The sequence below is a fragment of the Pecten maximus genome, chromosome 12, assembly GCF_902652985.1.
Source record: "Pecten maximus chromosome 12, xPecMax1.1, whole genome shotgun sequence".
Taxonomy (NCBI): Eukaryota; Metazoa; Mollusca; class Bivalvia; order Pectinida; family Pectinidae; genus Pecten; species Pecten maximus.
In genome coordinates this window covers 3,662,976-3,676,537 of record NC_047026.1, presented here as the reverse complement: position 1 = coordinate 3,676,537, position 13,562 = coordinate 3,662,976, and the positions used below count along the sequence as shown (strand labels likewise).

The 13,562-nt window shown below is 35.3% G+C and overlaps 1 protein-coding gene across 1 annotated transcript; it reads left to right on the top strand.

The window, feature by feature from the left end:
• Positions 1 to 2,148: 2,148 nt before the first annotated feature.
• LOC117339749 (fibrinolytic enzyme, isozyme C-like) lies at positions 2,149 to 9,906 on the top strand. Its single transcript, XM_033901466.1, has 7 exons — positions 2,149 to 2,246; positions 3,834 to 3,877; positions 5,129 to 5,283; positions 6,518 to 6,593; positions 7,290 to 7,470; positions 8,780 to 8,910; positions 9,715 to 9,906. The coding sequence occupies exons 1-7, from the start codon at positions 2,207 to 2,209 to the stop codon at positions 9,850 to 9,852; spliced, it is 765 nt and encodes a 254-aa protein (XP_033757357.1). The 5' UTR covers positions 2,149 to 2,206; the 3' UTR covers positions 9,853 to 9,906.
• The last annotated feature ends 3,656 nt before the right edge of the window (positions 9,907 to 13,562 follow it).

The following is a 13,562-nucleotide window of genomic DNA, read 5'->3' as shown; positions in this document are numbered from 1 at the left end:
CGCAAGGACGAATCAGCTGTTTGATGTCCCTTACATCACTGACGAGACACACATAAGAACGAATCAGCTGTTTGGTGTCCCTAACATCACTGACGAGACACACAAGGACGAATCAGCTGTTTGGTGTCCCTAACATCACTGACGTGACACACAAGGACGAATCAGCTGTTTGATGTCCCTTACATCACTGACGAGACACAAAAGGACGAATCAGCTGTTTGATGTCCCTTACATCACTGATCAGTCACACCATAACGAATCGCCCGTATAACACAGTTTTATATTCATCATTCGTCATACTTGATACATGTATATTTAATTGATTAATCAATCAATTAATTAGCATTTAAACATGCTGCTAACTTGTATGTCTTTTATGAAATCAAATGTTTGTTTAAACAAAAGAACATTCAATGGCTAAAAATTGACAAAGCGATTTTGAGGTCGTTGCTTTGTGTCAGAGAAGGAGTTAAATTCCATCCTAAGAGACTGTGCCTATATTTGACCTTGATTTTTATGACGTGTGTGAAGCAGAAGGAACATCTAGTAAGGGGACCTATACTCTCCACAATAGCACCATGGCATGACATTAACAATATCACTAAATGTTTTGTTCTTCAACTACAGTTGACAACACAGCCACTGCTGTATCAGTCCATCACTAGTTGGGATTCCGTAACTATGACAATGGTTGGTCGGATGACACAGTTGTAACACACTTACCTTTCACCCAAGCGTCCGGGGTTCGATTCCCCGATCGGACGTGAAAAGGTATGAGGTCACCTGCCTGACCGCGTGGGTTTAACCCTGGTACTCCGGTTTCCTCCCACAGTAAGACCCTCGCGCGCTTCCATCCGGGCCAACAAGCATGATTGATATAAGTTCATATAACTTGTTTCGTAATTGTTGTAAAATAATGACACAGGAGAGTATTACATGCCACTCGTATCAATGCTATGTTAGTCTCCATATGTTTTTTCATTGGTTTAGGGATTAATTCCGCTGGTATTAAATTTCACGCAAAAGCACCCTTCAACATCTGCAATAAACAGTTTCACACATTTGTTTGAAGAAATATTACACACTTTAGGTATTAATTTGCCTGCTTAATTTTGTGACCGCAGATACAGCGAAATTAAATTCCCCGGGAATATTACTATCTAAGCGGTACTTCCGTCAATATATACTAAATATATATAAGTTGATTTCATGTGATCATCAAGTAGGTTTGTTTATTAGGTTCCCCTAACAAAGTTTGGGGAGGTATTGTTTTTGCTCCATTTTTCAAACATCTACTTTATTTAGGACTGCGAGGTTCGTTTGAGGACATATATATCGGTCCTCTTTACAATAAGCACTTGCTAATTGATAAGGTCACTTTAAGAATTTTAAGTGATGTTGGCTATACAAAACAGTGTTACTAAACATCAGGTTTCTGTTCTGTTTATTTCTTTAACCATTTTGAAGTTTATTTGTTAAAATATTCAATCCTTTATACTAATATAGGAGGTGCATAGTTCGGCGCTGCTTACCTGTTACGGGTTGTTGTTCTCGAGAAGCTGAGAAACGGGTCGGTCTGTACTGTCGTGATTGCGTCCTTGGTGAGACACTTTACCGTTATTGATATATGTGGCATGCGATGTGACTCACGTATGTTGATCATTGAGGTAGTCACCAACTACTACAAGGAGACACTGCCATAAAAAGGAATATGACTGTTCACGGGGTGATAAACCAAGAAAATAAACAAAACCCATTGTACTTAGTAGTTTGTATAACTATGATTATCATGTGAAAGTATACTGCAAAAACAAACATGACTGATACAGATCTCCTAATATCCAATATTTGTTAAATAAATATTTTATTAAAATCAATGCATGATTATATGACCGGCCTATCAGTTGCCGACGCGAAATATTGCTCCCGAACAAATATTTCACTCAACAACATTCTCTGACTCTCTTTATAAATAAAAAAGACATGACTTTATCGAATTATAAACCCTTTTGTACTTGAGATCAGACTTACCCTGATAAGATTAAAGTTGAAGACAATTGTGACTTGAACGACTTCCAACTCCCCTTTTACATGGAGCTTGGCACATTTTATTCCTGATAAGAAGGTGAGAAACCCTCAGCTGCTAGACAATATATAAAGACAGGTTATTAGGTTAGAGACGTATTTCCAGAGGAACATTCTAACAATGAAGATCCTGGGAGTTTTATGCTTGGTGACAATCGCAGGTACGTTGAAAATATGAAAGATCCATTTTCAATAAAGCATAAAATCTTTTAAAAGAGTCATTAATTATCCTGAACCAAATAATCCGAAAACCTTATTTCAAGCAGATTGTTATTTCAACTTATTTACATCCGCGGTGTTTTGATGTCGGATTTCTAATGACATATTGGAAAATGCATCATGGAATCAACATACATTGTTTTGCATATTTTTTTGGAAAATACGTGTAATTATCAGAAAAACAAATATCCATTGTCGACATTCATTCTCTTCTATAGATTAATTTGAGAGTTTTCACTTAATATTTTACATTCTTATCAATATGATTTATGTGATGAAGAGAATCTCATAAAATTGCTGCATATCAAATTACTGAACTTGTTTAATAAGTTCTGTATGAAATATATGATAATCTATTTCTTTAAATGCTACATATCAACACCAGATATCTGTCTATAGGTATACCGCCTTCAGCAACTACCTACCTATAAACACTAGTCTATTACTTCAACCTTCTTATAATCATCATCTCTATATAACTAATATTGCCGTTTACATTACCCCGGATTTCACTTTGAGAACGTCACATTATCCGGATTTGACGCGGATGTAGTCGATGATGCAGAAAACGTTTACACCTTTATGCGTCATCGATACTATATGGGTAACGAGGAATCTTCTTTAGTACAGCTTATAGCTGAAGAATAAATCTCTGAAGTTAACAAAATCAATATATTCTTTTTGCAAGTAGACGGTTTCGCAATTTTTGTGTAAAAATAGATAGAAAAATATGAATTAATAAAATAAGTTTCGGATATGTTTCAAAACGTACTATTTCGCCGAATAACAGATAGACATAGATCGGGCAACCTAAAAATGAATAATGCCTTGCATACTGAAACTTTTATCTTAGACCTCATCTTATTAGATTGCTTGGTGTCAATTATGTACATTGAAGTCCATTGCTGTAGATAGTGAAACGTCAGCGAAATAAATGAAATGAAAGAAACATTTATATACAAGTTCAACAAACATCGTCAGCTCTATAGAACTTGAATTACCATTCCCATAGGGAAACAATTGTCGTTTTGCATGTTCCATCGAGAAAAACCAACGTGTCATCGTTGGGGAAACAACTTACCTAAAAGGAGAGGGCATCCTCGATACTGTAGGGGCTGTGTTCATTTTGGCTGTCTGTATTGCTGGGGTATATCATGGCAAAATCGAAAGTTCTTATTAAACTGACTGGCTTCAAATGCTCCTCTGTAATCTCCTAAGGAAATGCATTATTTTAGCGATTGCCGGTTTTCCCCCCCGACACAGACTGATTAGCTCGTCGTGTGCCATCGACTTTGCCGGACATATTCCCAGAGTGATGCGAGCTGACGTTAACGTAACCCCTGGAGTATCGAGGAAGAGAGGGCGTTTTTCTGAACCTTGCGTTTGACTGTACTCATCCGAAAATAATATGGTTTGACATCTAAATGATCAAAAAAATTTTTGTTTGAATATATGAACATAAGTAAATAGATAGATAAAAAAAAGGATCCCTGATTAAATTGATTTTTTGTCAACGTATTTCCTTACAGGGTGTTCGAGTCTGCATGGTGTGCATCGTCAACCACTGCTCAAAGTAAGTATGTCAGTTTTATAAACATAAATGTGGATTAGTTACCAGTACAGTTTGAAATGTTTTCTTGGAATGACAAGAAGCAATGTAAGACGTAAGAAGAACAATTTTCAGTGGCGTAAAAGTCTACAACTTTAGTACTTCCTCGATCCACCAGTTTTGTGCTAACCTCTATTCAATATCCTGGCTTGCGACTTTTCTATCTGAAATATAGATAATAGTGCTGATTTCCCCAAGCAATGTCTAGGTAGTAAGTATCATAAACTATGATTAATTCTACATATAAATTCATTGTTTACCTCTAAAATCTTCAGCTAATTTACTGATAGAAAATATAACCCGATCTTCGATACGTGCTTTTAATATTCAGCAAGACATGTCGTCTAACTAAGAAGCGTTACTAGTGTGATATCTTTGGCAATATTGATAAAACGAATGCTCTTTAGCTTCTTTAAATAACCCGTGCATGTGAACTCAATGACATATTCAATACTCATTGTCATCTCTGTCAGAAGTCTTCTATGTAAAGACACCTTGCTGAAGACACCGTCATTATTCTTAGTGATTTTCTGTTTTCTCCGATTTTTCGCTGAATTTTATTTGAAGTTCTAACATTCAAGGTCATTTGACGAAGTGAAAAAACTGCATAACGTAAGAGTTAGCAAGATACAATAGAGAAGATCAATACTGTGAATGACTTATATTTCGCGAGGGAATTTATTTTCGCGTTAATACGCAAGGAGAGGCAATCGCGAATTCAATCCTTCGCAATTATTTTACGAAAATAACACCTTGGTATGGCCACTAAACCTATCAGTTACCGATAAATGAGGCTTCCTGAATCAATGACGCTGATAATAAATCATCATTCGCGAATTTAAAGTCATTTCTAGGTCAGCTTTCGCGAAATTATTTATTCACAAATAGGTCTGGAAAGGTAAGTTAGGAAATGAAGTTTCGCCAAATCTAAGTGATTTACAGTATACACCTGCGCTACAATAGGGGAATGATATTAAAATATAGATATTCGTCTGCGATGTGATGGATTAGTTACTCTTACAATCAAAAGTAATTGAATACAGTTGGTCTTTCTGTCTCCCCTAAATAAAGGGCGCATGGGAAGCCACCCCAGACTCTGGAATAGGGAAAGACACAATCGACTACGGTATGCATCCGAATACAAATAGAACATGCATATTCTTACTGCGTTCATGGACCGTTTGAACGTAGTCATAATTGGCATTGATGTTGTAGAAATTAAACACACTCTGGATTGTGAACGGACAGAATGCGTCTATCCAGAACTATCCCTGGCAGGCCTCTCTACAGGACACGGGCTCCCATAACTGTGGGGCAGTGGTCATCTCGGCCCGAAAAGCTGTCACTGCTGGACATTGTATAGGAGGCGGGTAAGATATAAAAAATTCAAATATTTACAGGTACACCTTGCTGTTTTCGTTACTTCACAGGCGAATCTCCGTTTTTGGTAGGGAAAAGATTAATGTAATCTTTCCCTGCTTTGGGGGTACGATAGAGAAATCTCAACAAGAGGGGGAATTCATGAATGTCCAACCCGAGGCTTGCGCGTGCAATCTGTCATACCCTAGGGGTTGACAGAGGAATCTCTCACGTCTAAAACAGGGGAGATAAATCGGTGAACTGTGGGAGAAAACTGTCTTTTACCGGGGTAGGGTAGTAGCATCATCATTTTATGTAGCATGACCACGTCACAAATTGATGACATCAACGATTTCGACGCACATTTCAAGGACATTGATGATAGTGCGATGAAAATGTTTCACAACACTTTACGATTTGTTACTTTAAAAAAAGTGTGTGAGAAAAATGATCAAACATGGGCCTGTACCGTAGACATGGATATATCAACCCTCGTGTAAGAGTTTGACGGGCAAGCACTCGGCAAGCATCGTGCTGACTAGCCAAACGTTTACACTCAGGCTTAGATATCCCTTTCCATGGAACAGACCCATGTAAGACAGTTTTGCAGTCGCTATGACGTAACAATAATGAATTGTTTACATGACGTCACTTGTTCCAAATGGAAACTCCCGGTCTAAATTAAACGTTGGGCTTTGGCGCTTTGGCAGAAATCGATCGATGCATTATTTGTCATGTATAAACTGTATATATTTGTACTGATAAACAAGCAAGTCTCAACACACGTGAAAAGGTTTGACTGGTCACACTCGGGGCAAGGGTTGAAATACTCATGTCTACGGCAGAGTTAGACCCATGTAATCTTTAATTTCCCACACTTTATAGGTGATTTTCTGTTTTGAAATCGAAAAGAAAATATATCTTACCTGCCTTGGTAAAAGACAGCTCAGATACACCTTAATACTGAAAATGTAACAAATCAACTAAGTGTTTGTGGAAATCTGAGGTATATTTTTTTTACATTTTTTTCAAAGAGAGATTTGCTTCACAGGATTCGCAGAACTCCTGTATACAGATTTATTTATTTGTTTATTTAATGGGTTTTACGTCCGCTATTACGGCCTTGCGGCGTTTCAGCTGACGATTTTGTTTACTGGACTTGCAAATTAGAAGAGTTTTTAATGAATATGCATAACATATGAGATACCGTTGATGATAAAAAAATAATAAAATTCATACCTTCAGAGCACTCGAAATCAGAGTAGGTTCGGATCAGCATTTGGAGGGCGGTAAACTTTTCAAAGTCTCCAAGGCAACCGTGGTAAGTACATTGACACGTGATTTCCAATAGAAACATAATTCGTATGTATTCTTCTTGATTTGATATTAGATTGAGCTTTAAAATGCTATAACCCATTTCATAAATGTCTACTTGATCCTGTCTCAATAAGATACTGTAATCTTACATATTTTAAGAGGTTATTTTATTTTAGAGAGTTTCGCTCTTGAAGCATTGCGCTAAATAATTATTGTGCTAATTACATTTATATGTGCTTTTCCTACCGAAAATATAATAATGCGCAAATTCTTCATTACTAATTTGTTATAATTTGAAAAGCGCGAAAATTTGAATGCACCAAAATTAATACGTTCACAGTATGTGTGGTGTAGCGGATGCGCACTCGTTATTCACATAGGCGTGAAAAGGCTATGGGATCACCCACGTGACAAAACGCATTTCCCCAGGATTCTCTCCCACTTAAAGTCCGTGTTTGCCATTCTTCTAAGATACAGGGAAAACATGACGAGTCGTCGTTGGATATTGTTTTGTTTCACTCTAAAATGATTTATTCAAAAGTTACAAAAGGGTGTGATATTAATGGAAAATTTATATCGAAAAAGAGAGAAAGAAAGAAAGAAGACCGAAAAGAAAGAAAGAGAGAGAAAGAAAGAAGAATGAAAGAAAAGAAAGAAAGAAACGGTAGTTAATTGCACAGTAATGAATATTTATTTTTAGCATCCGGACTATGGAAGTGGAGAAGGTACGTTCCCTAACGACATAGCTGTGTTGGACTTTGACGAGGACATTACTGGCGACAGTGGAGCCACTGCCGTGAAGATGCCAGATGCGTCCAGTGGTGATTTCGCTGGACAGACATGTACCATCACAGGATGGGGCCGCACCTCCGGAGGAGCACGTCAGTATTAAACTAGAGTCCATTTATCTTTGTTAATACTCGTCAGAAAAGTTTGCCAGTACCAACTAGTGTTTTGCGGTGCCTTATATAGCCCTACCTGTAAGCATTAATGCTATCTCGGTTGCTATGGTTATAGCTTTGAGTCGAATTCGAGGTCACATTTTACACTTATGCGTGGTATTTTGGTGTATATGTGTTTTATTCACTCAATTCACATTTTCAGATATTTTTCTGGTCAGTAATCGGTTTATTTTCACCAGAGATAAAATTGCATTAGCCTGCGAGATACGTAATTAGATTTCCTTAAATGATATATTTAGCAATACAAAGTGTATCAGTAAAATTCTACTAGAAAAAAAGCAAACGGTTTTCATTGCAGAAACCTTCACTTTAATAGAATTTTTAGCTGAATCATGTGTCAGTATTGTTTTGTATTGGTTTTGTTTTGTTTTTTGTTTTTGTTTTGTTTTTTTATTTTGTTTTTGTTGTTTTGTTTTTATCATCATTATTGAACGTCTTCCGTTAACAGCTGTGTGTGTTGTCAATTCAATTGTCCTAACGGATTTAATATGACATTCTGGAGAGACTCAAATTAATGCAAATCCATTAATTGGTGTAAAAATCATTTTATTTCATTGAAAAGCTAAATCGACAAAGCAAGGTCCCGTTCTTATTTTTACTCAATTCACTTATTTTCATCATCGTGGCGCTTCATATATGTGCGGTTTTACGCCAACAATATAGTCCCTCGTATCCCCTGATGCAAATTATAATGTCCTTTTACTAAAACTGAAATTAGATGGTCATTATTTAAAGTCTGTGGGCATAAAAACAAGCAACACTAGTCAAAATCATAGACAATATTTAGTTGTTTTCCAAATTTAGTCAAATCGAAGTAGAAATTAAAATTTTCGATACAGCGACAAAATCGAATCAATGAAGCTCGAGCCATAGGGGTTTGACAGTACAGTTATAAATTAAGTACAAATACATGGACATATTATCAATATATATATATGCTCAGCAAATGGGGTTTCTTTTTTTTTGATCAAAGGGTTATGAGAAGTGAGAACCTGACAAATAATGTCGGCTTATTCTTTAGATATATGTCATTGCAAGGAATCCAAGGCTTACTTTCAAGTACGGCCTATTTTCAAAGCCGCCATATTTTCAAGATACATTTGACTGAAAGAAATCCAAGGCTTAATTTCAAAACCGGCCTATTTTCGATTCAGGCGTATTATCGAGATTTTAGGGTATTGTATATCAACATAATCCTCGAGTAATAGCTTGTTTTGATTTTCTCCAGCCTTGCCGGATGTTCTCCAGGAAGCCAAAACGACAGTGCTAAGTAACTCAGATTGCGGAGACATCTGGGGAGCCAGCAGTATCAACGATGGCCATGTTTGCGTATTTAACAACGACACTGGAGCATGCAATGTAAGTTAGTTTCTTGTCAAGGTAGATCACCTGAATCTCCTCCTGGGTAAGGAATTCCCAAGCTTTTTAAGATATATATATTTTGCTTCAACTTGTTTCCTGATCCTATTCATTTGCACTGTACTAAGTGATGTTATGAACTTAATGTTGAATTCGTAATGAGTTTTAAAAAAAAAATTAAAAAAAATTGAAAGAGCAAAAAAAAAAAAAAAAATTAGAATGTCTCAACACGTTTACGGTTGATTTTATGAGAATGAACCCGTTGGTCAATGGGGTTTTTTTTTTTTCGTATTCGACACTGCGATATAACAGGGAATGGGAAAGCCGGGCACCTTGCCAAGAGACCTACTTTAACGTTTTAACAGTAATGTTTTCAATATATATATATATATTTATAGTAAATCGAATTGTGCTTGTAGGAATAACCGATATTTCACAGAGATATATTTCCTTGACGTTTTAGTTAGTATCAGGGAACATATAGTGTATAATAGATTGGGTAAAATTATTGTGGGATGACTGGAGTGGCTGTCTTAGTTAATCCTACAATAAGCTTAGTTTTGATTCGGAATATAAAGTCACCTATGTCTTACGGAGAAAATATGGTACGAAGACAAGTAAAGAAGTATACATTGTTTAAGCATTTTTTATTTATTTATTTATTTTTTTAATCTTTTTTTTGTTTTGTTTTGTTTTGTTGTTTGTTTTTTTTGTTTTGTTTTTTGTTTGTTTTTTTGTTGTTGTTGTTGTTTTTTATTTATTTATTTATTTATTTTCTAACTCTTACGTCTTTGTTTCTTTTAGGGTGACAGTGGAGGACCTTTAACCTGTGATGGTGTATTGGTGGGAGTGACGTCATGGGGCGCGGTTGGTTGTCCGATCTCATCCCCTAGTGTGTACACAAGAATTACGCACTTCCTTAACTTTATCAACGACTCATAGTTGAATATATTTTGTAAAATTCAGAAAAGAAAACAAAAAAAATATTCTCATGTTTATTGGGTTTTGTTTTACCAAAATGACTCAAGCTTCATTATATTTCTATTTTGAAGTACTCGGATTTTTTCTTAAAGTTGACAGGCAGCTACATACATGTACATAAAAACTATGGCCATATCATAGGATTTTTAAGAGTTTTCACTTCTTATGAGATGCTATTAAACGAGTCTTAGAAGATTTTGTTTTTGCTCGACATGTCGAGCAAAAATTTAACTTCGAGATGAGTTTCCTGAACCTCATATGAAATAAAAACAAATATCAGGTACTTGTTATCACATAGCTCGGGAAAATGTTACTTTTTTGTGGTTCAATCACACGGACGCTGCAAATTTTGTGTGTGTCATTTAAAATGTATGACGTCACGTCACTGTTCATATTATGATGTCACAACCGATTTCTGATTGACACAGCCAATGAATAAAGCTCCAGGGTACTGCACTAGTGAATTTACAGGGGTGGATTCACTCGTAACTGGCAGACCATGTGGTGAATATACTGCAAACGTACATATTTTAGCGGTAATTTTATTTTAGCACTTTTCTCTCATGAAGCATTGCGGTAAATTAGGATTGCTCTAATTACGGTATCTATGTGATATTACTACAGAAGATATGAGAATGTGCTAATTCTTCAATGTACTTATTTGTTTTTTTTTTAAATGCGCAAAAATTTGAGTGCGCCGAAGTTAATACGTTTACTGAAACGATTTTCTGTGACGTCATCAAAATAAAATAAAAAAGGAATTCGTACTTCTGTCTTCTAACTTAAATAAATAAATAAATAAAACGACGCAGAATATTAACAAAAGCAGTTTCATCTACAACACTGAATTCTGAAATTTGCAATCCTTTTTTTAAACTAAATTCGTTGTGATTGTTCAAAAAGCTTTGGTGAGAATTGGTACGTTATAAGACTCGTCATCAGGACAGACGGTCTACGTTACCATAGAATATTTTCACAAAGGCTATGCCAACATCGTCGATGGTCTGTTACCATAGAATTGATCAAAACTGGATTATAGATTTGTTCGTGTTGTTGAATAAGGAGCTGTCCAATTATGACATATGTACATAGAGACAATTCTGTGGTTGTTTCGATGAGAAACACATATATATAGTGTTGATCCCACTGTGCATTCAGAGTTTGATCAAGGGGAATGTATGAACAATGAGCATATCTCGGTCTGAAAAAAAATACAACAAAAAACATTTAAAGCAAAATAATCTAATATCTTCTATTACTTTTGAGAGTTATGTTGATCAAAACAATATATATTATGATTTTGATTAAATAAGTGTTCTGTAAATATGAATATCCCCTAGCGTCGTCCCGTATGCTATATCGCTATATTTACACCTTTCCATGCATCTTGTAACGTATGCCTGTTGTCTAGTGTAGTGGTCGAATCGTAAGTAAAAACCTAACTTCTAACTATCAAATATAAGATATATTACCATCAAAATATAAACAATTGCAAAATAAATGAATAAATACATTTTAAAAAATGCTTTTATTGCTATCGTTTTCTATTATTATTTTTTTTTTTTTTCATTTTAACATTTTATTTGCTTCAAAAGCATAAATGTTAGGCACAAGTTATTACAACATCACTAAGTATTCTCCACAATACATAATATGTAAATTGAGGAATAGCATAATTTGATAACAATAAAAAAACATTTTTTCACAAATAATACAAAAAGATGTACATTATATCATATTACCGAAACCTTTGGCTGTATTTTAAATAATTTGTTTTCCAATATAGCGCAGTTGTAAAGCGGCCGAAAAATATAAAATATTTACCCACAAAACACACAATCAATCGAAATCATATTATTTTGTGCTTGCATTAACATAACTATCAAAAGATAAATTGATAATGTGGTTTAAAATGTTTAAAATCAAAATTCTGTTTACATTAAAGGGATATTCCTTCGTTTGAATAAAGTGTATGTCACCAAAATGAAACGTAATGGGAAATATGTATTTTTTCCAAATGATAAAAATTATGATCTTTGAATTAATACGGCAGTTTAACTCTCAAGGGCAACCAAAGTTCTTCAAGTATTAAATCATAAAAATTCTTAATTCGACCCGAAATATCACTAATTACGACAAAGGCAGTACGAAACGTCATTTTTCTGTACATTTTGGCGTTATTTTCCTTACTGGTAGGTACAAATACACATAATCCTCATTTGGGCAAAAATTTTATCAATAGAAATTTTGCACGTTTCTGATGTCGGAACGAAGGAATGTCCCTTAACATAACTAAATCTAAATTCATCTCCCAGATTGGCAGTGGTCATACCTCCCCCTTAGCTATCTATATCCAGTATCTGACAGTATTTATATATCTACTCCCTGCCCGAGCACGTTGGCCGAGTCTCTCATAAGGTAGATCCCCAAACTAGGTACTTATTTAATTCAATTCATTTTTTTTTTACTATCTATCAAAAACAACTTTATGTAGTTCCTTCCATTGAATGTGAAATGTGAATGTGCAATTTGATAGATGATGATAATATATTATATTCAATTCAACTTAATTGATAGTAGGGTTTAGATTTAAAAAAAAAAGAATGTTTCATCGAACTGTATCTTTTCTAATTTAAGTAAAAAAAATTAATGCAATTTTTTTTTGAATTTAGGTTGTTAAGATATTACGTTACGCGAATTATTTTTTCTCCGTATTCTTATCGATATTTGATTTGAAATATGGCTTTGTATACAGTTGAATATTACCATTTAGCTTCCTGAGAACATCTGTGCCACACACACACACACCCTCACAACACACACATATATATATATATATATAGCTTAGAAACACAAATGACGAAGGAAGACAACTTTTTGACTCGTGCCCTGACCGGGCCTCGAACTCACGATCTACGGCACCCAATCGCCTAGCCAGAAATATCCGCAGCCTATACCGCTGCGCCACATCGGCGTTCTTAAAAGGAACGTTTCAATGGCGCAGTGATGGTCGGCCCGATACCCTGACATGATCATTGTGGAAGTCGTCTATAAGGTGATATAGAATACCTGGATCGCAATGTATTTACATACATGGATACGAATTGTACATATATTATATATATTTCTCTCGGTACAACTACGACAGAATAATACTTGTTGTATATACACATGCATGCATATACATAGGTATACTAGAGTACTTAGCTACTATAAGTTAACACACAAGCACAACACCAGGTATTTCTGTCGCTGACGTACATGGCCCAATTAATAGCCTCGGGTCCATGTCAACTTTTATGATAATAAATGGCAGTTTTATGTCTAACCAAGCAAATCCTGTTACTTCATTTTTGTAAGATTTGTCGGACATTTGAAAGAGAAAAAATTGTATATAATGCAGGATATACTGACTTTTGACCCAGATGGTCGCTGTCCAGATGATGTATGGTGGTTAAGGGGTTCGTGGTTTAGAAGGCCGGAGAAATTATGGGTTCAAGGTGACACATATAATAATATTACTGCTTGCGAAAAATACCCGGATGAATTTTCCGTCTCGAAGTTTCGAATAAAAAGGTTCATTTTACAATTGTCGTTATTTCGTGTATTGGACTCAGGTTGATAAACAGATTGTTGCGTTTCTTAATGTCATTCTGGAGTTAATAAACCGA

Bases quoted from the DNA above. Each gene is read 5' to 3' on its own strand.
- LOC117339749 (XM_033901466.1), top strand. From the start codon at position 2,207: ATGAAGATCCTGGGAGTTTTATGCTTGGTGACAATCGCAG. The intron at 2,247-3,833 runs GTACGTTGAAAA...ATTTCCTTACAG, and splicing joins ATGCTTGGTGACAATCGCAG to GGTGTTCGAGTCTGCATGGT. The intron at 7,471-8,779 runs GTCAGTATTAAA...GATTTTCTCCAG, and splicing joins CCGCACCTCCGGAGGAGCAC to CCTTGCCGGATGTTCTCCAG.